Raw genomic sequence first — 26,881 nt, forward strand, 5'->3', positions numbered from 1 at the left:
CCTATTACTGTCTCACCCACACCTACCATCGTCTCACCCACACCTATTACTGTCTCACCCACACCTACCCTTGTCTCACCCACACCTACCACTGTCTCACCCACACCTATTATTGTCTCACCCACATCTACCACTGTCTCACCCACACCTACCACTGTCTCACCCACACCTACCACTGTCTCACCCACACCTATTATTGTCTCACCCACATCTACCACTGTCTCACCCACACCTACCCTTGTCTCACCCACACCTACCACTGTCTCACCCACACCTACCCTTGTCTCACCCACACCTACCACTGTCTCACTCAAACCTACCTGTCACACACCTACCACTGTCTCACCCACACCTATTATTGTCTCACCCACACCTACCACTGTCTCACCCAAACCTACCACTGTCTCACCCACACCTACCACTGTCTCACTCAAACCTACCTGTCACACACCTACCACTGTCTCACCCACACCTACCACTGTCTCACCCACACCTACCACTGTCTCACCCACACCTACCACTGTCTCACCCACATCTACCATTGTCTCACCCACACCTACCATTGTCTCACCCACATCTACCACTGTCTCACCCACACCTATTATTGTCTCACCCACACCTACCACTGTCTCACCCAAACCTACCACTGTCTCACCCACACCTACCACTGTCTCACTCAAACCTACCTGTCTCACACTTACCATCGTCTCACCCACACCTACCTGTCTCACCCACACCTATTACTGTCTCACCCACACCTACCATCGTCTCACCCACACCTATTACTGTCTCACCCACACCTACCCTTGTCTCACCCACACCTACCACTGTCTCACCCACACCTATTATTGTCTCACCCACATCTACCACTGTCTCACCCACACCTACCACTGTCTCACCCACACCTACCACTGTCTCACCCACACCTATTATTGTCTCACCCACATCTACCACTGTCTCACCCACACCTACCCTTGTCTCACCCACACCTACCACTGTCTCACCCACACCTACCCTTGTCTCACCCACACCTACCACTGTCTCACCCACACCTACCATTGTCTCACTCAAACCTACCTGTCACACACCTACCACTGTCTCACCCACACCTACCACTGTCTCACCCACACCTACCATTGTCTCACCCACACCTACCACTGTCTCACTCAAACCTACCTGTCACACACCTACCACTGTCTCACCCACACCTATTATTGTCTCACCCACACCTACCACTGTCTCACCCAAACCTACCACTGTCTCACCCACACCTACCACTGTCTCACCCACACCTACCACTGTCTCACTCAAACCTACCTGTCACACACCTACCACTGTCTCACCCACACCTACCACTGTCTCACCCACACCTACCACTGTCTCACCCACACCTACCATTGTCTCACCCACACCTACCATTGTCTCACCCACATCTACCACTGTCTCACCCACACCTATTATTGTCTCACCCACACCTACCACTGTCTCACCCAAACCTACCACTGTCTCACCCACACCTACAACTGTCTCACCCAAACCTACCCTTGTCTCACCCAAACCTACCACTGTCTCACCCACACTTGTCTCACCCACACCTACCACTGTCTCACCCACACCTATCCTTGTCTCACTCACACCTACCCTTGTCTCACCCACACCTACCCTTGTCTTACCCACCCATACTTAAACCTGGTCAACTTTCAAAACCAAATCTTCTATTATAACAAGACCATCTGTCACAGACAGAATCCACGACATTATATGACAACTAATCTTCTAACCTAAAACCATCAACCTTCCCCTTTTTGAATCTGCTCTTTAAAAGTTACTCAACTCTGATTACTATTGGACTAAACACAAAAGTGCCAATATTTCATTCCTCCACATTCAACAAAATAGGGACACATCTAGGTCATTATGTCCTTCACCAAGTACTAAATGCACATTTGTCCTAGTTGATGTAATAGCCAAAACCTTCAGCTATGAAACAGTCCATACTCTCCCCTTTTCTATTAGTTCTACATGAAATACCCATATGTCAATTCAAAATGAGAAATCCAAAAGTTGATGTGAATAGTAGCAATATAAACGATTGCAATTCCACAGTGCCATCCCGGGAGGTTCCAAGTCAGGTCTAGAGTTAGAATCAACCTAAAATACATGATATTTGTCAGACTGAATCCCACACAAGGGTTCTCATACCTGATCATGTGGAAGTCGGTTTTCTTCATTGCAAAACGCTGGCCATTATTACAATATGGGCGGAAATCTGAAGCCCGGACTTAATCCTGTGGTCACAACATCTCCATCCAAGCATTACTTTTGGTCATCCCATGGGGCCCCCCGATTCAACTGCCAGTTTTTTATGTTAAAGCTTGATTTAAACCATTTGGCCACTCACCTGTGCACAGATTCACTGACTCGAGAGTTGGGTATGGCTGTGACAACGACCATCCAACACATCAGACCATCTGCAAGACAGAGAAGAAACATGAGCAAACCACACATGCACATATCATTCAATAAATCCCCTCACATCACCTGCTGCATGACGAAATACATTTATATGAACAAAAATCAAACCTGAGAATACAGAGCATATGCTACCTTCCTAGCAAGAAATGAACCAAATTCATTTCCCCTTCACATTCTACTGGAATGACCATATTTCATGTGTAAGATAATTCTTAATGACAATCAGTTGTCAGAAATTAGTACCTGGACTTGATTAGCATATTAATGAGCACCCAATATTCTATGATATGCATCATAAATAGTCCACACCTCTCCAATGAGGTAATAATAATACAGCGTGTAACGTTTCCAACATATTACTTGCATAAATATGACACCATGATGAACATAAGATAAATGATTACATTTGTATGCTATTACCTACTGGGACATTTTGATTACATAATTAATGGTAAAGTCTATTCGAAAACAGCAGCAGAATCAGGACTGGAACTTTTTGTTTGATTGTGATGATGAAGCTGCAGTGCACATCTCCATGCCTATGATAGTATGAAAAATCATTCTCATCGAGAACAGAGTCTCAGTGTAATAAAACACAACATTCGATCTCATTGATGATCAACTACAACATCCAGGGTAAATCCCTCCCTACTGCCAGACTCCTGGATACAGTTATCCCTCCCTACTACAGACTCCTGGCCCCAGTTACCCCTCTCTACTAAAGACTCCTGGACCCAGTTATCCCTTCCTACTACAGACTCCTGGACCCAGTTATCCCTCCCTACTACAGACTCCTGGCCCCAGTTACCCCTCCCTACTACAGACTCCTGGCCCAAGTTATCCCTCCCTACTACAGACTCCTGGCCCCAGTTACCCCTCTCTACTAAAGACTCCTGGACCCAGTTATCCCTTCCTACTACAGACTCCTGGACCCAGTTATCCCTTCCTACTACAGACTCCTGGCCCCAGTTACCCCTCCCTACTACAGACTCCTGGCCCAAGTTATCCCTCCCTACTACAGACTCCTGGCCCCAGTTATCCCTCTCTACTACAGACTCCTGGACCCAGTTATCCCTCCCTACTACAGACTCCTGGACCCAGTTATCCCTTCCTACTACAGACTCCTGGCCCCAGTTACCCCTCCCTACTACAGACTCCTCGCCCCAGTTATCCCTCCCTACTACAGACTCCTGGCCCCAGTTATCCCTCCCTACTACAGACTCCTTGACCCATTTACCCCTCCCTACTACAGACTCCTGGACCCAGTTATCCCTCCCTACTACAGACTCCTGGATACAGTTACCCCTCCCTACTACAGACTCCTGGACCCAGTTATCCCTCCCTACTACAGACTCCTGGCCCCAGTTACCCCTCCCTACTACAGACTCCTGGCCCCAGTTACCCCTCCCTACTACAGACTCCTGGACCCAGTTATCCCTCCCTACTACAGACTCCTGGATACAGTTATCCCTCCCTACTACAGACTCCTGGCCCCAGTTATCCCTCCCTACTACAGACTCCTGGTCCCAGTTATCCCTCCCTACTACAGACTCCTGGCCCCAGTTATCCCTCCCTACTACAGACTCCTGGCCCCAGTTATCCCTCCCTACTACAGACTCCTGGACCCAGTTATCCCTCCCTACTACAGACTCCTGGACCCAGTTATCCCTCCCTACTACAGACTCCTGGACCCAGTTATCCCTCTCTACTACAGACTCCTGGACCCAGTTATCCCTCCCTACTACAGACTCCTGGACCCAGTTATCCCTTCCTACTACAGACTCCTGGACCCAGTTACCCCTCCCTACTACAGACTCCTGGCCCCAGTTACCCCTCCCTACTACAGACTCCTGGCCCCAGTTACCCCTCCCTACTACAGACTCCTGGACCCAGTTATCCCTTCCTACTACAGACTCCTGGCCCCAGTTATCCCTCCCTACTACAGACTCCTGGACCCAGTTATCCCTCCCTACTACAGACTCCTGGACCCAGTTATCCCTCCCTACTACAGACTCCTGGACCCAGTTATCCCTCCCTACTACAGACTCCTGGACCCAGTTATCCCTCTCTACTACAGACTCCTGGACCCAGTTATCCCTCCCTACTACAGACTCCTGGACCCAGTTATCCCTTCCTACTACAGACTCCTGGACCCAGTTACCCCTCCCTACTACAGACTCCTGGCCCCAGTTACCCCTCCCTACTACAGACTCCTGGCCCCAGTTACCCCTCCCTACTACAGACTCCTGGACCCAGTTATCCCTTCCTACTACAGACTCCTGGCCCCAGTTATCCCTCCCTACTACAGACTCCTGGACCCAGTTATCCCTCCCTACTACAGACTCCTGGATACAGTTATCCCTCCCTACTACAGACTCCTGGATACAGTTATCCCTCCCTACTACAGACTCCTGGACCCAGTTATCCCTCCCTACTACAGACTCCTGGATACAGTTATCCCTCCCTACTACAGACTCCTGGATACAGTTATCCCTCCCTACTACAGACTCCTGGATACAGTTATCCCTCCCTACTACAGACTCCTGGCCCCAGTTATCCCTCCCTACTACAGACTCCTGGCCCCAGTTATCCCTCCCTACTACAGACTCCTGGCCCCAGTTACCCCTCCCTACTACAGACTCCTAGATACAGTTATCCCTCTCTACTACAGACTCCTGGACCCAGTTATCCTTCCCTACTAAAGACTCCTGGCCCCAGTTATCCCTCCCTACTACAGACTCCTGGCCCCAGTTATCCCTCCCTACTACAGACTCCTGGCCCCAGTTACCCCTCCCTACTACAGACTCCTGGATACAGTTATCCTTCCCTACTACAGACTCCTGGCCCCAGTTATCCCTCCCTACTACAGACTCCTGGCTACAAGTATCCCAATCTAGAACCAGGATACACTTATTTCCACCAACCCACCTATACTCCAACCACTGCCCCTACCACCACCACCACACCTCTATCAACACCATCCCACCCCTACCACCACCACCACCACACATGAACACTCTGAGCTCTTTTGCTATTTCTCCTTAACCACTCAACTAGTTACAGTGGCTGAGGAGTATCTATCGATCAAAATCTTTAACTGCATACAGTGTTTATGAATACTGTCAATACAGTTAAGTATGTTTGACTCTGAAAGTTAGTCCACACATGTTAGATGCATACAAAGAAACTCCTGATGCCTGTTGCCACCTCTCCACATGTATTGACTGGCAATCCTATAATATATGCACCAGTAGCAGATCCAGTCGCCCAGACACATATGCAATTGTCAGTTAATTGAACTATGCATTTTCATCACAAAGATTCTGTAAAGCACACACGTGTTGCATGCTATCATTAAAACAATAATTCATACAGGCTCATTGCTTGCGCTGCACAGACAATCGCCAATTACTGGCCAGATCAATTTTTGCACTCCGCACCCTAATATGAAAGTCGCAAGATGAAGGTTAATGCCAGCTGTAGAATGCAGGTTTAGCTGTTGCGGTGAATAAGTACTGGAGTGCAACAATCACCATCACACTGTGATCGAACTGCAGCAGTCTCCCAAATATGTCCATGTTGTGATAAATCCAACAAATGTATTCATAAACACATTCAAAACTGTACACAGGAACTACTATCTGGTATTAAACAATACAGATCCCTTCACTGCCAGATGGGACAGAGGGGTCTACCTACTATCTTAGTTTAGAAACTATTGTTGAGGTTATATTGTTTTATGTCAGGAACATGAGTTTCCATTTTGCTATTCACGCCAACAGTGAATGGTGATGTTGGCTATACACCACTTCCAGCAATAATTCAGCAATATCACAGAAAGGGGACAGGCTGCCCACTTTCAATCATGGCGAATCGAAAACTGGTCTCCTCCATGAGGGGTAACCAGTATCACCTCTCAGCTACCTGACTACCACTTTGCTACCCTGACCACCTCTCGGCTTACCTAACCGCCTCTCGGCTACCCTGACCACCTCTCGGCTACCCTGACCACCTCTCGGCTACCCTGACCGCCTCTCGGCTACCCTGACTGCCTCTCGGCTACCCTGACTGCCTCTTGGCTACCCTGACCACCTCTCGGCTACCCTGGCCACCTCTTGGCTAACCTGACTGCCTCTCTGCTAACCTGGCCACCTCTTGGCTAACCTAACTGCCTCTTGGCTACCCTGACTGCCTCTCGGCTAACCTGGCCACCTCTTGGCTAACATGACTGCCTCTTGGCTACCCTGACTGCCTCTCGGCTAACCTGGCCACCTCTTGGCTAACCTGACTGCCTCTTGGCTACCCTGACTGCCTCTTGGCTACCCTGACTGCCTCTCGGCTAACCTGGCCACCATTCGGCTACCCAGAGTGATCTCAATAGCTGAAACATGTATCTCATGTCTAATTCTGGGCCAGAACTGTTTTAGAGTAACCTGTTAATACAAGGATAGTGCTCTTTATTGCTTGAAGAATCTTGTAGCCATGTTTTGTATCCAAATCATAGACAATGCATCAGTCAATTAGTGAGCTGGGTTGAACACAACTTTGAGCAGTATTTCAGTCGGTCTTGATGGCTGCGCCACCTGTGCCCCCATTATGCCATGCAGGGATTCAAACTCAGGCTATCAACATCAACTGAGTGAAAAGGGTACAGTCACAAAGCTTCTAGCAGCAAACTCAGAGTGCACCATAGGGTTCAGGCGTATCAACTGAAGCCTGCTTGTGCTGCAAACCCAGTGGAACACTGACACAGCTGGTTGTTCCACCTTGAGAATCAGGTGGTCAAAATGTCATCAACTACCTCTAATCACCCTTTGCCTGACAGCATGAGTAAATATTATTCTTGTTAATAAGTTATATAACAGTCGTGACACCAAGAGTGTGTATCCATGTCAACCAGTTACCTGTGCACATGGTACTGCACATGGTACTGCACAGGGCGAGTGAGCGAGCATTGACAGCAGCAGGTACGTGCAGCAGGTGCACACCTGTCAGATCACAGTGAGAGATTGATGGGTGACTGACAGCAGCTCATTCACAGTGCAGGGATCAATAGCTGTTACACTATCACACTTGAAATATTTCAAAATTTATCCATGCATTACATTTCAATGTGAATACACCTACATGACGTTTTTTTATGAAAATTAATTTAAAAAAATTAAAAACCTGGTTTACATATAACATGAACTCTACTAATGATTTTCCTGGTGACATTTTAATTTCGGGTAACTCATGCCCAATGAGGTACATCTTTGACACAGGAAAGCTGATGCCACCAGCTACTTTAATAACAAAGCTTTGAACACTTTCAGCAGCAAATGATCTAGACGGTGAGGATGTACCGACACTGATGACAGATTTAGACACAGCAACCAGTCCAGACAGTGAGGATGTATCGACACTGACGTCAGCAACTGGTCCAGACAGTGAAGATGTATCGACACTGATGACAGATTCAGACACAGCAACTAGTCCAGACAGTGAGGATGTATCGACACTGATGTCAGCAACTGGTCCAGACAGTGAAGATGTATCGACACTGATGACAGATTTAGACACAGCAACTTGTCCAGACAGTGAGGATGTACCGACACTGATGACAGATTTAGACACAGCAACTTGTCCAGACAGAGAGGATGTATCGACACGTATGACAGATTTAGACACGGCAACTTGTCCAGACAGTGAGGATGTATCGACACTGATGTCAGCAACTTGTCCAGACAGTGAGGATGTACCGACACTGATGACAGATTTAGACACAGCAACCAGTCCAGACAGTGAGGATGTACCGACACTGATGACAGATTTAGACACAGCAACTTGTCCAGACAGTGAGGATGTACCGACACTGATGACAGATTTAGACAGAGCAACCAGTCCAGACAGTGAGGATGTATCGACACTGATGACAGATTTAGACACAGCAATTTGTCCAGACAGTGAGGATGTATCGACACTGATGACAGCAACTAGTCCAGACAGAGAGGATGTATCGACACTGATGTCAGCAACTGGTCCAGACAGTGAGGATGTATTGACACTGATGACAGATTTAGACACAGCAACTAGTCCAGACAGTGAGGATGTATTGACACTGATGACAGCAACTGGTCCAGACAGTGAGGATGTATCGACACTGATGACAGATTTAGACACAGGAATTTGTCCAGACAGTGAGGATGTATCGACACTGATGACAGCAACTGGTCCAGACAGGGAAGATGTATTGACACTGATGACAGCAACTGGTCCAGACAGTGAGGATGTATTGACACTGATGACAGCAACTGGTCCAGACAGTGAGGATGTATCGACACGTACGACAGATTTAGACACAGCAACTTGTCAAGACAGTGAGGATGTATCGACACTGATGACAGCAACTGGTCCAGACAGTGAGGATGTATTGACACTGATGACAGCAACTGGTCCAGACAGTGAGGATGTATCGACACGTATGACAGATTTAGACACAGCAACTTGTCCAGACAGAGAGGATGTATCGACACTGATGACAGCAACTGGTCCAGACAGTGAAGATGTATAGACACTGATGTCAGCAACTGGTCCAAGAGTGAGGATGTATTGACACTGATGACAGCAACTGGTCCAGACAGTGAAGATGTATCAACACTGATGACAGATTTAGACACAGCAACTGGTCCAGACAGTGAGGATGTATCGACACTGATGACAGCAACTGGTCCAGACAGTGAGGATGTATCGACACTGATGACAGATTTAGACACAGGAATTTGTCCAGACAGAGAGGATGTATCGACACTGATGACAGCAACTGGTCCAGACAGTGAGAATGTATTGACACTGATGACAGCAACTGGTCCAGACAGTGAGGATGTATTGACACTGATGACAGCAACTGGTCCAGAGAGTGAGGATGTATCGACACTGATGACAGATTTGGACACAGCAACTTGTCCAGACAGTGAGGATGTATTGACACTGATGACAGATTTAGACACAACTAGTCCAGACAGTGAGGATGTATCGACACTGATGACAGATATAGACACAGCAACTGGTCAAGACAGAGGATGTATCGACACTGATGACAGCAACTGGTCCAGACAGTGAGGATGTATCGACACTGATGACACATTTGGACACAGCAACCAGTCCAGACAGTGAGGATGTATCGACACTGATGACAGCAACTGGTCCAGACAGTGAGGATGTATCGACACTGATGACTGATTTTGACACAGCAACTAGTCCAGACAGAGGATGTATCGACACTGATGACAGCAACTGGTCCAGACAGTGAGGATGTATCGACACTGATGACAGATTTTGACACAGCAACTAGTCCAGACAATGAGGATGTATCGAGACTGCAACTAGTTCCAAGAATTCATTCATAAACCACTAGTCCCAAATGAGTTGTGTCTGTCTGTGATAATGGATATTTGTCTAATGATCAACAACAGTCATGTGTCTAACTGTCTACCTTATGTCTACCATGGTCTTGTATAATGCTCAATTCCTTTCTCTCGTTCTGTAGTTCTCTGTGGTATGTAAGCCCATGTAATTCTCTGTGATATGTATGCCTATGAATAAACTGATAGGGATGCTTTCTAATTTCTATCTGTATTTATGATAACTTAATCTTTGTCAAAGGAAACATCTCCAGACTCTGTCATAGATATGCCCGACTACATGTGAATATGACTTTGTAAATAACCTCTCCTTTCTGTGACACAGGCATATCTCCTATCTTACTTCCAGGTACAGAACATGGATAAGTCATGCCTGTCTCTGACATTGTCACATCAATGCTTAGAACATGGATAAGTCATGCCTGTCTCTGACATTGTCACTTCAATGCTTAGAACATGGATAAGACATGCCTGTCTCTGACAATGTCACATCAATGCTTAGAACATGGATATGTTATGCCTATCTCTGACAATGTCACATCCAGTCATTGAACATGGATATGTTATGCCTGTCTCTGACAATGTCATATCTAGGCCTTGACCATGAACATGTAATGCCTGTCCCTGACTGACAATCCAGGCTTAGAACATAAATAGGTTATACCAGTCTCTGACAATTTCACACCCAGGCTTTGAACATGGTTATGTAATGCCCGTCTCTGACTGACAATGTCATATCCAGACTTATACCATGGATATGCTATGCCAGTCCTATCTAGGCTGGGAATATGGCTATGTTAAGTATAGTGTCTTGCATATGTCACCTCAGCCACGGATGGAGACAGCTTCATCATTTCCCACAGTCACTCCCATTCTAATCTCAACTTGAGGAGACGTAATCTCTTGTCATGTACTTGTTTGGTTTATTTCCTCTGTATCTCCCCGACCGAATCCCTCCTTGTGTCAGTGTTCTCAGTCCAGGTCAGGAAATGTCTTTTCTCGTTAAGTATTAATGAAGATCTGAACAATTTTCAGAAGACACTTTTTCCATTGATGAAAATAAAACAATCAAATTATCTCCAAACCTTAAATAATTTTTGGTGTAAAAGTCTCATGTCACAATTCTGATTGTGTAGAAACGGATGCTGTTACTTTACCTAGCCTGCTCTACAACATTTCTGTATCAAGCAAAGAATATGGTCAGATGAGGCAGATACCTGCTACTGAGTGTAGAGAGGCTACTGAGTGTAGATATAGAGAGGCTACAGAGAGTAGAGAGGCTATTGAGTGTAGATATAGAAGGCTACTGAGTGTAGATATAGAGAGGCTACAGAGAGTAGAGAGGCTACTGAGTGTAGATATAGAGAGGCTACTGAGTGTAGATATAGAGAGGCTACTGAGTGTAGAGAGGCTACAGAGAGTAGAGAGGCTACTGAGTGTAGATATAGAGAGGCTACTGAGTGTAGAGAGGCTACTGAGTGTAGATATAGAGAGGCTACTGAGTGTAGATATAGAGAGGCTACTGAGTGTAGAGAGGCTACTGAGTGTAGATATAGAGAGGCTACTGAGTGTAGAGAGGCTACTGAGTGTAGATATAGAGAGGTTACTGAGTGTAGAGAGGCTACTGAGTGTAGATAGAGAGAGGCTACAGAGAGTAGAGAGGCTATTGAATGTAGATTTAGAGAGGCTACTGAGTGTAGATATAGAGGGGCTACTGAGTGTAGATATAGAGAGGCTACTGAGTGTAGAGAGGCTACTGAGTGTAGATATAGAGAGGCTACTGAGTGTAGATATAGAGAGGCTACTGAGTGTAGAGAGGCTACTGAGTGTAGATATAGAGAGGCTACTGAGTGTAGATATAGAGAGGCTACTGAGTGTAGAGAGGCTACTGAGTGTAGATATAGAGAGGCTACTGAGTGTAGATATAGAGAGGCTACTGAGTTTAGAGAGGCTACAGAGTGTAGATATAGAGAGGCTACTGAGTGTAGATATAGAGAGGCTACTGAGTTTAGAGAGGCTACAGAGTGTAGATATAGAGAGGCTACTGAGTGTAGATATAGAGAGGCTACTGAGTTTAGAGAGGCTACAGAGTGTAGATATAGAGAGTGTAGATATAGAGAGGCTACTGAATGGTGAGTGGCGAGCGTCTGATACTTGGCCAGCACTGGCAGGAGTGTCAATAGTACAACAGCTGAAGAAAGCAAGAGCATGTAACAACAGCAGTCAAACAACCAAACACTGTGTTCCCCCGTCAATCACACCCACCACCCTCCAGCAGTCAAAAGGCCAGGCAATGTCGCCCCCTGTGGCCAGTGGGCCGTGCAATGTCAGCGATTCACTGACTGTAATACTACTGAACAACAAAAGAGGCTTCCTTCAGTCATCAGACCGCAGCTCTTCATAGCTTACAAGCTGTGACGAATCGGCTGGGAAGGAGAAACGTGATTTATTCAACCAAATTGAGTGTACAGCTTTGTAAGAGAGGCTGGTGATGAAACAGTGCATACTTGTTGACAATGGGAACAATGAATACAATGTTAACACATACCTTATTACGCCACTACTCACACCCTTGATAACCAATCAGAACGTTGACAACTTGCTTCTGTCTCCGCCTGACAGTAACACCTCGGTAGACACCACCACATAAACTCCAAACTGAACAAGCGGACTAAACTTGGATCAAACTCAACAAGTGTGTGTCCGAATCTATCCCCAAACAATAGCTACCTGTATAAGTGTCAACACACAACTCACCCTCGACACGATGAGCCAGCCAACTCTCTCTCCAAGCAGACATCGATAAAGCCCTAATGAAATGCACGTCACCTTATCTCGGGCTGATCGCAAACGTTTAATCAAATAGGTCACCCCTCGACCTGCTCTGAAACCATCATCTGCATAAATTACAGACTCATTGTTTGTGGTGGCGGGAAAGGGAGTACTGGTGGTTGGGGTACACAAGACACAAACCTACCCGTTGCTTGGTCTCTCTACTGCTCCATAGATTTAAAAGAAGAAAAACTAAAGTGGCAAAGCTAGCCTTTGATCTTATTTCCCTCCATCTTAATAACGGCTTTGTTAAGCGCTGAAAGCCTTTTACTGAATCAGAGCCGGGAGCACCTGACACGCATTTCTAATTAGACTCCTTCTTCTTCACATTAGGTCAGCTTCTGGTAATCCCCAATCGTACACAAGCTAGTGGCAGCAGTGGGATTCATTGAACAACAGGGGAGAGGGAAGGGGATGGGGGGGTTCAGTTTACTGGAATGCCGGGTGCTACCTTTTCGGAGAGTCCACATGTGGATGTCTTTATATACAGAAATCGTGTTGAGTGCGGAAGTCGCAGATTCGGGCCTGGGATTCAGGCGAGGGAACACTGTAGTCCCCCCCCCCCCGATATTTACATCACTAATGTAATTAATGCCGTTCACCATCGGATTGCAAATCATGTTTCACATATGAACAAGCTAGCCCCCAGCTCTGTGGCAACAATTACTGTATCATTGTGTGGTTGTGCCATAAGACGACCCTTCCATAAAATTGCATTCATTATTTACAATTGGTAATGTAGCCGGACTAACCGACTAATGGTGGATCATTATGGACAATTCACCATCACGGGCGATCAGAATTAATGAAGATGCTTCTCTCTAGATAAACACGACATGCATACTAATACACTATCACAAATTCATCGAATTATTTTTTCATTTCATTATAGTCTGCAAAATTAATGAATTTAAACCAATTATTTTGCAAGACTCTAAAGAAATTAGTTCCATTGATCAACCATGATCCCCTCAAGGTCGGGAATGGTAACTCCTTTTCTCTAAACTTTTAAGTTGAAATTCTAATTCTCATTTACATAAGTTACCTCTCCTCCACTGATCAACTTGAAGATTCTCTTTTAAATCTGTTGCATTTTGAAAAATAAATGCCAAGAACAGTCACCTCAAGTTATCTCCACCGTGGAATCTGAAGATTCCAGCATACCCACATACCCACACCATGTGAGGTTATGACCAGATTACATACTGGCACTTTGAAACAGACGCACTCAATGTGGCGTGTAGGTCCAAATCAAGCAAGACACTACCATCATTCATCTCAAAGTTGATTTTATTTATTGCACATCAGGTTTAATTTGATATTTACAAAAGTATGCTGTTTCAATTCTGGTGTAATTATATCTAAAATCACACATTATTTATCAACATCTGAACGGAGTGTTTCATTGACCCGAGTCAACAAATTGACAGAATGAGACACTAACTACATATATTTGTCTTTGTTGTGCCTGTCTTTGGAGAGAAGTGTATAGTCTCTGGAGATAACATCTTGTATTAAAGTTTCACTGGACTTATCTGAACAAACAAAATCATCAAGATTTTGTGTTTCCATCAACACAATTAGTAACACTATCATACTGATCCCTTGTTCTGTCGCTTTCCCTTCTTTGCTGCAACGTGCAGTCAGATGTCTGATATTGTGGATGGCATTACCTGTCTGTCCATCCGTCCGTCCGTCTCTCGTCTCTCAACAGTTCAGAATTTTTTAAAAATCAAATCTTAGTTTTTGAGGAATCATGACTTTGTACAATACAGTATGACTGACATATATGAGAAAGCAGACGGCAGTCATCAGATATTCATTACCAAACATTCCAACACAAGAAAAAACAGCCATGATCTGCCGAGATGGATGCTCAAAATGGAAAAACACTCAGTTTCAATTGGGCAATAAAAATAACAAACTTCCATGAAACAATATTGCCACAAATGCTTATTGTGATGTAAAGGTCACTGACGACGAAGATGAGTTTCAAATTCACGTTATATTCGAGTTGATGATGGAAACATCAGCCATTAACACCCAAATCCTTTTCCAAATTCTTCGTTACCGATTTTAGACATAGAAGCTGGAAGGAAGAGTGAGGTAAACAGTCATTCCACATTTGAAACACCTATATCCCCCTAAAAAACACAGCTACAATTCTGTCAATCATGTAAATTTATGTGCTGAAATATTCGTAAACCCCCTTTACTTCCCTCCCCTGCAAACCTCTGCTATATGATATGTGTTCCCTTATTGAAATCAAATCAACAGAACACTTCACGGAGGTCTGACTCTCACATCTCCCAACTACATCCGTTTTTTTAAGTATGAATTATGAAGATTATTTTTTTGCCAGTTATCATGTGACATAGATTACTGCTGCAATAAACGCTATCTACTGCTGCTTCGGAGATGTTTCAGGCCCAATAATTAATACACTTTTGATAAAAAAAATGAAAAATAGACAGGAATGGCTGATAATATTTCAAATTTAGCTTCCCATTATCACACGTATGTTTCTTCATTTAAACTTCCCCATACCAGCCCAAACAGCCACCACAGTCTGATGGAGACCCGCAATCTTCCTCAATTTAAACTTCCATGACGCATGTTTCTTACTTAGCTGGCATGACTGTTTTTTCTCTGTTTGTCTTTTTCTTCAAGTCACTTTTTTATCCTTTTCCTTTTTTTCAATTGCTCTGTGCGGTTCTACATCTGTGATTGAAACAGGGATGACTTTTTTCCATCTCTATTTTTTTAACATATCATTCAAAATGTACTAGTTTTAAAAAAAAAAAAATCAAATAAATGCTCTATAGAGAGGCTTATTTAAATATTCCTATTAGTTTATCTTACATACTTCTAACACAAGCTAAAAAAGGACAACACTGAATTCCAAAGAGCTTAAAAACTGTCACCTCTGTTCCTTGATACAATCAGTAATCACCAAATGTTTGCATATTTGATTTCCTTTTTAAATTTCAGAACACAAAAGAAAACATTTAACCAACTGATTTACTCAAATCAAAAGTCACTGATCTGTGGCCTTATAAACAGTTTCAACATTTTCTTAAAAGTATGATATATCAGAACCTTTGAAAAAGTCTCAATGTCTACATGGAGAAGTTGAATAACATATCATCCAATAAACCCCTGGCCCCACACAAGAAGAACATGCAAGCCCAACTGAAGTTACTTGTATATATGATAGGGGCACAAGTGACGAGCCAATCAGAAGGCAGCTTTCATCGTGTCAAGATAAACGTTGCAACGGCTTCACGTTATCGCTGCTTAAATTTGTTTATTGGGACTGTCTACATTGCTTTCTTTTGATCCTCTGTCCTTTCTGTTTACCGGCATTGTTTTCCGTCAAAACAAACAATCGTCAATAAACGTCCAACTGCAAGGTGTTTGTGTTTTGTTTGGCTTGCCTCGTGGGCCCAGCATCGTGTTGGCAGGATCTTCTCTGGACCTCGGGGCTTAATCCCTTGTAAATAATACCACAGCGCCCGTTAAAAAACATCATAGATAACTAACTTTACACATCATCTGGATGTGGGTGCATACAATATTTATAACCTGCATGGAGGAAGGGAGGATCCAATACAATGTTTCAAATACTAATGGCTCTCCACGAAACCAGTTCAATCTACCGGATTCACAGGATTTAGAAATTCCACAAACCCTGAATTAAGTCTGAGAATACTCAAATAGGAGAGATCTGGTTCGGTTTAGCGAGGTGACAAAAATCAGAATGTTATCACAAGGGGATGTTTGCATACACTCACAGCATAGGTTTTTCCTGGAACAACAGCATACACAAAATCTACATTGTTTGTATTCTATCTATAATACAATCAGGTGTCTGCATGTCAATATTGCCACATTCCGGCCCAATAATTGGCAATTTTTCCTTTACATGCATATTAGTACACATTGACAAAAATTTGTAAAATTTCATACACTTTTATTCATAACTGAAGTGTATAGTTCCCACAAAGAGCAAATCTTTCAAATTCATCAACCATTAAAATTTGGTCCGTTTACACCTGTTGAATTTATTTCAAATACTACTTTCTGTACAACCTATGACTAAATACAGACTTCAAAGAAATACAGTGTGGTGAAGCTCAGTAACTCATGTAATATTCATATAACTTAATGTTCTGTCATCACAAGCATGAAGTGTACATTTCACCACACACATTAAAACAGATTCAAGTTTTGTCAATGTAGAATAAGTTATTTCCCCTATCTTGTAAATCAGTGAAATTTTCACTTTACTAAAGCTTCTAACCTTTGTAACAAAAGAAATACAGGATCTTTATGAATTGTGTTTTGTCATCATGAAGTTCATCCTGATGTCGGAACAGCAGGATACATATTGGAATTTGGTCTCAACTGTTGAAGATTTGTATTTACTTACATTTTGTTTTACTTTTTTTCTACAAGAGCTTATCATCATTATAAAGGTTTGATGACTGTCAGATGATGACACTCTGATGGTGACTAAACACATATCAATATTGGACCAGTTCCCATATACACGTGTATCTCAGCCAGACAGTATCATCCTTATACATTGTACATCCTAAAACCGTGCCCAGTCCTAACTGTTAATGTCAATGAGGAGACGGTAGTACAGGGTTGCAGTATAACATGCAGGGTGGCATAATAGAGTGGGTGTTTTACAATGTGTGGGGTGGTGTTATTGGGTGGTATAAAACAGCAGGGTGGCATAATAGAGTGGGTGTTTTACAATGTGTGGGGTGGTGTTATTGGGTGGTATAAAACAGTAGGGTGGCATAATAGAGTGGGTGTTTTACAATGTGTGGGGTGGTGTTATTGGGTGGTATAAAACAGTAGGGTGGCATAATAGAGTGGGTGTTTTACAATGTGTTGGGTGGTGTTATTGGGTGGTATAAAACAGTAGGGTGGCATAATTGAGTGGGTGTTTTACAATGTGTGGGGTGGTGTTATTGGGTGGTATAAAACAGTAGGGTGGCATAATAGAGTGGGTGTTTTACAATGTGTTGGGTGGTGTTATTGGGTGGTATAACATGCAGGGTGGCATAATAGAGTGGGTGTTTTACAATGTGTGGGGTGGTTTTATTGGGTGGTATAACATGCAGGGTGGCATAATAGAGTGGGTGTTTTACAATGTGTGGGGTGGTGTTATTGGGTGGTATAACATGCGGGGTGGCATAATAGAGTGGGTGTTTTACAATGTGTGGGGTGGTGTTATTGGGTGGTATAACATACGGGGTGGCATAATAGAGTGGGTGTTTTACAATGTGTGGGGTGGTGTTATTGGGTGGTATAAAACAGTAGGGTGGCATTATAGAGTGGGTGTTTTACAATGTGTGGGGTGGTGTTATTGGGTGGTATAAAACAGTAGGGTGGCATTATAGAGTGGGTGTTTTACAATGTGTGGGGTGGTGTTATTGGGTGGTATAAAACAGTAGGGTGGCATTATAGAGTGGGTGTTATATAAAGTGTGGGAGGGTTGGGGTGTTTAAGGCTGGGTGTTTTATCGAGTGTATGGTGATGGTTTATGGTGGTATAATGGTGGGGTGGTGTTATAGAGTGGGTGTTTTATCAAGTGTGGGGTACAGTTATAGGTTGGGGTGGTGTTATAGAATGGGTGTTTTATCAAATGTGGGGTACAGTTATAGGTTGGGGTGGTGTTATAGAATGGGTGTTTTATCAAGTGTGGGGTACAGTTATAGGTTTGGGTGGTGTTATAGAGTGGGTGTTTTATCAAGTGTGGGGTACAGTTATTGGTTTGGGTGGTGTTATAGAGTGGGTGTTTTATCAAGTGTGGGGTACAGTTATAAGTTGGGGTGGTGTTATAGAGTGGGTGTTTTATCAAGTGTGGGGTACAATTATAGGTTGGGGTACAATTATAGGTTGGGGTAGAGTTAAAAGTTGGGGGGGTGTTATAGGGTTGAAGTTTAATAAAGTCTGGAATGGTGTTATTGTGTGGATGTTTTATAAAGTGTTGAATGGTGTTTTAGCGTGGTATATAAAGTGATGTATTGTGTTGTGTGTGACACAGGTCACAGACATCTATTGCCTTGTTGAGAGATCACAGAGAACAGCATCTGTCATTCAAACCTACCATCAGCTCCTTGCAAAACAAAGGGACACAACACTTCAGAGCAAATTGTGGCACCATCGACCACTGTGTCCAGGTAATATCATAGAGCAGCGCTACAAAGCAGAGGTATTAAAGGGTGGTTCTAAGAGCATGAAGAGAAAATTCCTTTTAGTCATGGTGAAAGTAAAGTGATGGTTGCTTATCAGCACACAACACCATTCAAGGGTGTTTTTTTCTCTTTTTTTCAAGAAACCCCTTCATTCCCAACAAAGACATATATAAGCTTTAGATAAGACTACCTACATCCAAAAAGACAAATACACACTTCAACCAAATTCAAACTGAGCCTGAATGATGAGGGCAATATTTTAAAAGTTGATCTGCTATACACGATACATGCTATCTACCACACAACACATTAGGCATGATGGAGAGGAAAGGCCACGACACCTTCCATTTCAGCAGCTGACAAACAAGCAACAACTGTCACAGCTGAACTAGTCGACTCACAGCAAAGATGTAATGCTCCACCTTCATCGAGCCTAATAACTTGATTGTAGATATTAATGACGGTTGCTTTTGCGTAAGTATACCAATTACGATTCCCCAAGTTGATCGCCCTCCGCAGAATCGGGTTAGTAAACCCGCTGCCACCAAAATGGTAAATCAATTGATTCCTCTCAGAATAATTTGGCTAAATACTATCAAAATTTGCCTGTCCATTTCTCTGGGATGCGGCATAGCCCAGTAACCAATACATGCCAACCTACATTTCCTAAAATGACTTTCATACAAAACAGAGCTTTTATGATCGGCATGTTTAAATTGATTGCAATGGAATCCGGGGTATTCGTCCTTGCCCCATGAAAACAATTAATATATTACAAGATGAGACTGGATATATGCATTTCATCAGGAGAGCTGAATTCGTAAAATGGTTTGAATCCATGGTTACTCAATGGTTTTAAGACATATAAGATAGGGACCTGCTCACTTGCTCAGCAACAAAAGATCTATACATCTACATACGTGCATATAAAGCTGTGATTGGGTAAGGTGCTGCCCGGTAACACACAAACCGATTTACACAGTCAAACCTTTGGTATCTGGACACACAGAATCAAATCCCTGCAATCTGGACATTTACAATTTTGTCAATAATAACTTAGAGGTTATCGAACTTACAGTAAAAACATTTATTGAGTGAGTGAATGAGTGAGTGAGAGAGATTGAGTATTTACTTCATCTACAAACAGATTTGCCATATTTGTCTATTTGAAGAACTTGAATAGGACTGTCCATGGACTTAAAGGTCTTTTCCAGCATATTACCACCTTAAAAAACATGTACTGGTCATAAAACAAGTCATCACAATCTATTTCTAAGCTATATCCTTATCAACATCATATAGATCAATTTTAAATGTTTGTGATGAGCTCTGCTTTTATCAAACTAAATGACGGTTACATATTACTTACATAATAGAGCTTATCTTGGCTGGAGGCTCCACAAATGGAATATATTATTTTTACCAATGTTTCCAGGATAACAAATGATTCCACAGAACCAACACATACTTCATCAGATAAATACATACTTCATCAGAAAAACACATACTTCATCAGAAAAACACATACTTCATCAGAAAAAAACGTACTTCAAAGATTCAACACATGCTTCCACAGATTCAACACACGCTTCCACAGATTCAACACGTTTCCACAGATTCAACACATGTTTCCACAGATTCAACACATGCTTCCACAGATTCAACACATATGTAACATCCAAAATATGGTTCCAAGTATTCCAGTGTCAGAAACACAATGCAAGCCAAAACAACTAGTTTTCTCGCTGCCCTTACTCAAGATGAATAAGCAAGACTTAGTGATGCATCGTTGTCAAATTGTCGAATGATATTGTTACAAGTCATGTAATAATCTGGCACCTGATTGCAGTCCCCCCCCGACCCTGCTCCACCTTCTCCTATTAACAGTGAGATCACTGCTTCAACTACAGATGCAGAGTAGCAGATGACATGATATTTAAAACCAAACGTGACACCATCAGCATCAACCTCCTAATTTTGTCATCCTAACAAAACCTGAAACGTCAGGTATAAAAGTTATTGCCACTTTTTAAGTTACCTAAAATCTCCATATTTTTCAAGAATTGACCAGGTGTCTGGAACAGTTTGACAGACTTGTTTCTCATGTGATGACGCATTCTGCATTATCAAACAATGAGAACTCTCCAATATTTGAGATTTCTTGTCATACTTTCTGAGCAGATTCCGAGATTCCCTTGTGCCACCAAAGCCATGTTACAGTTATAATCAGGTAACATAATGACATTTTAAGCTCAACAACAAAGAAATGAGGCTCCAGCCTCTTGCTGTGTGGACTAACCAGTGTCACTGGCGCGTGAACTGATCCATGCCCTCACGTATGCAACACCAAGACAGCCTGGACTCAACTGCTGTGTTTCACTCACTCACAGTGTACATACATATTTCATGCTGCGTACACAACTTGAGCCATCAAATGGGAGGCCTTATCAAGGCAATGACAACACTTTACATGGCTAAATTTAGGACCCAAGCCGACTTTATCAGGACATTCTTACTTTTTTCATTGGTACAGTGAGTGAGTGAGTGAGTGAGTGAGTGAGTGAGCAACAATCGCTTTGAACAGTATTCCAGTTATATCACAGGGTGTCAACTTAATGTGGGAGGAAAGCCCGAAGTGATGCAGGTCTCAGACTTCGTTGAAACCAACGAGCACAAGTATAGTGCTGACAAACCAAGAAAATTAATCAAGGTAAAGCAGGGTTCCAACTCACAATAATAGGTTTCTGGACACTGGACAACTTGGCCACCCGTGCTCCCCCATTGGTACAGAGTGGAGCCAAACAGAGTGGATAAATACATTCAATTCCACATGCAACTGTTTCAATGATACATATCAATCAAGTAACAGATTAATCTTCGATTGAATACATCATTCTCTGAGTCATCTGGGACAAATTCAAGGCCTTATCTTGGCATTTCCTTGAATTTTAAGGCCTTTCAAGGCAGATTGAAATTTTAAGTTTTAAAGTCTGGCCTGCCAAATTGTGCGAAAATAGTTTATGACAAGATTGGAAAATAACATCAATGACTTCCCTTAGTGGAAAATGACTGCATAATGCTAAGCCATCTACACCAAGTGCTGTCCATATAATGTGATACAAACGATTAACTTGAAATTAAATGAAGACTTGTAAAGAAGAACTACTCAGCACAAGGTTGCTGGAGCTGTATAACCTATTCCTCTCCAAGTATAACTAATTCATGTGGCAGTGACACCTGAACCGGTGAGGCGTGTACACTGGAACATATATATGGTGTACTTTGTCAAACTTCATAGAAATTTAATTCTAATGGCCTTTGGTGAGGAAAGGCATACACTATTATAACATATAAAGATTTTCCACTACTCATGCCACATTAGTATGCGGGAACAGATATAATTGGCTTGTTTCATCTATCATCGTAGCTGTATGTGTCACTACAATTTCTACCTGATATGTCAGAAGCATGAAAACAACAAAATCCACTCACTATTCTGGTTTTACATACTTTTCACTCAACAATTATGTAGGTCAGAAAAATATATAAACAAAACATGTCATACCTTGTTTGATGTAAAGGTTTACAGATTTTCACTCACCAAATAGGTAGTTAAGAATTAGAAGAAAAGAACTGTGTTAATTCTTCATTTATGTTACATAAGTGACAAATGTTTGTTGTTGTTTGTTTACAACACATGTATGGATATTTGAGAAGGCTTTTTTCTCCTTCATACATGTTGGCATGCTCATGCAAAGACTTCATCAAAACATGAGGCTAAATGATATGTTGAATTTTCAGGCAACATCAAGATCAGTGAAATCAGCAGTTAAAACAGTTTTATTTCTGCTCCAAGACAAATATATTCCTGATAGCAGGTAGTTAATTATTCCAACCTTTACTAAAATTTGCCTGTTCATACTACATTTTCAAACTGTCCTATGCATAGAAGAAATTTTGAAATATTTGAAAATTTCTCTCGAAGAATGACCAAATGTGTACATATAGTTGTCAAACTTGTGAACTGACACAAGATAAAAGATTTCATGTGCTTCATTTCCCTTCCATTTATTGAACAAAGTTCACTGATCGGCTGAAATGTTACGGAAGTCCTCTATAGTCCATTATCTGCAACCTATCCCAACAGTCGAGAAAATACATGTATCACAATAATCGGTCATAATCATAACACTAAATTATAAACTTCAATAGGACATCATTTGCATTCAAATTTCTTTCTTCAAAATGAACAAAACGTCCCTATTACCGGTATGCAAAGCAGTCATTCAATAAATGACTTGCATTCATCTTATAATCTGACAACAAAATACACCTCTAATGTGTTTTCAATTTCAGTCAACACAGAAAAATCTAATGGGACTGTAAAATTGATAAAATGAAAACACTTCCTCCAAATTCTGTTGATACCATAAATGTAGGCTGTATATGGATGTATACTCTTTACAAAAATGCCTTTGTTGTTACTAGTATTTTGGGAAGTTTATTGTCAAAGTCATTTAAATTCATTATGGGCTTATCACTGAAAATACTGAAATGTGGCAGATATGAGTTAATATTGCCAGACATGTTCCTCCTCTCCTCCAGATTAGAGATTACATCAATTGTACCAGTTCGTACAGAGTCCGTACATGAGTGATATGAAAATCAACATAACTCTTTCCTTGGTTCATCAAGTTAATACAATGTTATATATTTACAAAAACAGACTCTCAAATCAACTAGTAATAGTCCCTTATGAACAAACGATCAATAGTTCCAATATAGTATCTTCATAGAATTTGTACATGGACTAAAATGAATTTGAGGTGTGACAATTCATCTTTGAAATCTGACTGCAAGATACTCCTCCAATCTAAGTGGACATATGTCATTATTTATCTCGAGGAAAAGTCCATCCCTTATCAACATTGGTCCTTTCTTTCTTGTATTAACTAGACAAATTGTATAAAACTGGACAGCTATAACAACTAAGCTACGTCCGATTTCGTCCGTAATTTCCAACCTATCGAAACAGCATTAATTCCTCTGATCAGAACAGGCAAATTATCGAAAACTACCAATTTATTAGAGTCCTCAGAGACCTAATGGTTCCAAGATGAGGCAAACAAACATGGCCGCCGAGCTGATTAATCAAAAGTCCAAAGGTCCATATTTAGGTCATCGACAGAACCCAGGGTAAATTGGTCATCGCCCTGGTCACTTGTGTTTTGACCAGTCAGGATATAAATAGAACAGTGGCCTAGTAAAACCGATTCAGTATTTATTCACCATTCACAGTTTACGAGTTCGTCTGCTCACCAGCAATAAACAGATCAATATCTGAGGTGGGGGTTTTAAACGTCTGTCAATGATAGCATAAAACATTTCTTCTCCGTCTAACCATCATAGCGAATGAAAATCGAGAAAAGATCCCCTGTTTTAGCATTTGTGGCGCGTTGAGCAAGATATTTGTAATTGTGGTTATTTTTGTGTTTGGGGAAAAAGCTGCATGGCACTGGAAGTTGGTGTGGTGTATTAATGTATTATTCTCACACAATGAAGTCCCCTCGTCGCAGTTGTACAGGAAGAAGACAATCGCTGGTGAGACGCTCCCATCAATGGACACCCGATACGCCTGTCAACATCTGTGTAATTATATTCATATTTTCTCAACATCAGTGGGAGACATTTTTTCTGTAGGCGTCTGGTCCAATCGTCTAAATGTGTGAAGCAAAAACATTGCAAAGTATTCATCATTATGATTTGAAAGAAGGTTATGGCGATATTCTTCCTCAGATAAATATAACCTAACTGGTCAGACTAGTGGTGTATAATTAACACATATACTCACACAAAGGAAGAGATTTTGTGAGAAATGCAGAGGTTGTTTGTTCAGTGATGTTTATCAAGGAGATATGTGCTTGAGACACTTGTTAGAAGCTTTCCTTTATTTGAAATATTCAAACAGCCGATTTAATGAGGGTAATATGATATAAGTAGGGGTAGGCATACTCTATCTAGATCAACCTCAGCCACACCCATTTCCAAAACACAAATTCCTTTTCTATTTACATACATATTATTCCTCTAAATCATATCTGAAGAGTTATCAACTGAACACTGTAATCTTTCCACAGTTGTTTTCAGTTGTATGTAAACATGCAACTCTTAACATTTAAATCTTTGTCAAAATAAAACGTTTGGACGATGACTTCTATATGCCTTTATTCAGTGCTTCCAGTGAAAGGCATCCTGTTGAGTTGCATAGAAGTACATATAAATAGATGTTAAATATCATGAGCCCCTCCCCCCACCACACATACACATAAAAGGCCAATAAACAATGAGAACAATATATTTTGTGGCTGAGTGAGATTATTTTTCCAAAGTGTAGGAAATGGGACAACATATACAAATATGTAATACAGTCTAAGTGAATTGCTAACCAACAGTTGTAAAAATGTTGTTGTTAAAGTAACAGCCTGTTAGAATCACAAAATAAAATACCTACTGGATAAAATCTTCAGTTTTGCTATAAAAATGTAACCATTGCCAAAAGGAACGCTTACTACAACATGAATCGTTTGTTTTGCAATTTTAATGATCATGACACTCTTTATGTAATCCAAAATGGCTGCTCAAGCAAAGGGGAGGACACTCTGTTTACAACTGTTTTGTTCACATGAACCAAAAAAACACCAAGAATAAAAATAATCAGTAATCAAATATTGGATGGTATTCGTCACCAAAAGCTGCATTTAGCGTGATATCACCCGTCCCTGATGACATATATAATCCCTCATTAGCCGTACATGTTGCCATGGCTAGAATAATCGAACACAAAGCCTAATCATTCCCAATTAATCCCTTTTTCTCTTTGTTTGTCTGTGCTCCAAAACAACACCTAGAATTCTTCATTAAAACGAAAGAAACACACCCTAGTCATTTGCATGGTTGCCATGGTGACATCACCGACCCAATCATAGTCTCAATGTTCCGGAAATGAAGCAGGCTGAGAATTTTGCCAAATAAGAAATCAATTAATGACAACTATAATTAATAATCTGGGCTCTAATGATCACTGATGATTATCGATTAATTATGTCACAAGAATTTCTCTCCGCCTTTGTCAACAGTAGAATCCATACTCTTTTCATTTAGTGCAATTTACTGCATCACTTATCAATACAACAGGCTAGGGCAGGTAGGACGTTAAAACGACAATATTCCCTAGGAAAATAGCGCCAATATATTCAATACATATTAAGTCGAACCAGTCTCAATTATCTTCGACATCGTAATGACTCTCAGGATAAATAACCACCCACATGATGTCATTGGAGAAACCAGAACACTGAGATATTATTACTCTGTCGTACTGGAGAGACTTTAAAAAATATTTCAATCAACATGAAAACTTAACAAGAATAAATTTCCTGCCTTTGTTATGAAATGATTTAAATTGAGATAAATAGTATTTGCATTTGAAGAAGAGAATTTTGCTGAGGAAAGAGGTGGATCGATTTATATTGTATAGTTGAGTACCATGGTGGAGATGGATTTTACCAAAAAAGGTATTATTTGCATATATTCTCAGAGAATGCGTTCCAACAATTATCTGAAAAGTTCTCAAAATAAATTGACTCTCAAAACATTGTACAACATTAAAACAAATTTACTTCTTTGTTTCATGGGGTTTGATTTTAGGGAAGTTCAGCAGTTACAGTGGTTTCAGCAAACTACCATCAAGAGACTGAAATTTCAAAGTACATTTGCTTTTTATATTTAAAGGCAAGAGTCATTTATCCTGATGACATCAAACACACTATGAACAAAAACTAACAAATTTCTCTGTATGTATGAATTAAGTGCAGACATTTTCTTGTGGACAACAAAACCCATTTTCAAATAGATCCCTAAGAGGCTATTTTGACAAGAGCTGTCACAAAATGAATT

At 41.8% G+C, this 26,881-nt stretch overlaps 3 protein-coding genes across 10 annotated transcripts in view; 2 read left to right on the plus strand and 1 right to left on the minus strand.

Moving 5' to 3' along the window:
* Positions 1–26,881, minus strand: part of LOC139454230 (zinc finger homeobox protein 4-like) — a 167,732-nt gene that overhangs the window by 112,809 nt on the left and 28,042 nt on the right. For 6 of the 8 annotated variants that reach the window (XM_071235818.1, XM_071235830.1, XM_071235831.1 and 3 more), the window contains exon 3: positions 2,402–2,471. The gene's annotated coding sequence lies outside the window, so the exon portion shown is untranslated. Of the gene's footprint in view, positions 1–2,401; positions 2,472–2,899; positions 2,917–12,426; positions 12,445–26,881 lie in introns of those variants that run through there. The other 2 variants (XM_071235820.1, XM_071235821.1) reach the window with 2 other exon arrangements.
* LOC139453685 (microtubule-associated protein 6-like) lies at positions 2,792–5,177 on the plus strand. Its single transcript, XM_071235159.1, has 2 exons — positions 2,792–2,796; positions 3,398–5,177. Exons 1-2 carry the CDS (start codon positions 2,792–2,794, stop codon positions 5,175–5,177), a joined length of 1,785 nt encoding a protein of 594 aa, XP_071091260.1.
* On the plus strand, positions 7,829–9,028 carry LOC139453686 (clumping factor A-like). The gene has a single exon (XM_071235160.1). The coding sequence runs from the start codon at positions 7,829–7,831 to the stop codon at positions 9,026–9,028; it is 1,200 nt and encodes a 399-aa protein (XP_071091261.1).

The sequence above is a fragment of the Haliotis cracherodii genome, unplaced genomic scaffold (genome assembly GCF_022045235.1).
Source record: "Haliotis cracherodii isolate W230 unplaced genomic scaffold, xgHalCrac1.p SCAF_10, whole genome shotgun sequence".
Lineage (NCBI taxonomy): Eukaryota > Metazoa > Mollusca > Gastropoda > Lepetellida > Haliotidae > Haliotis > Haliotis cracherodii.

Excerpts from the sequence above, each read along its gene's own strand:
- LOC139453686 (XM_071235160.1), top strand. The coding sequence starts at position 7,829 with ATGACAGATTTAGACACAGCAACCAGTCCAGACAGTGAGGATGTATCG.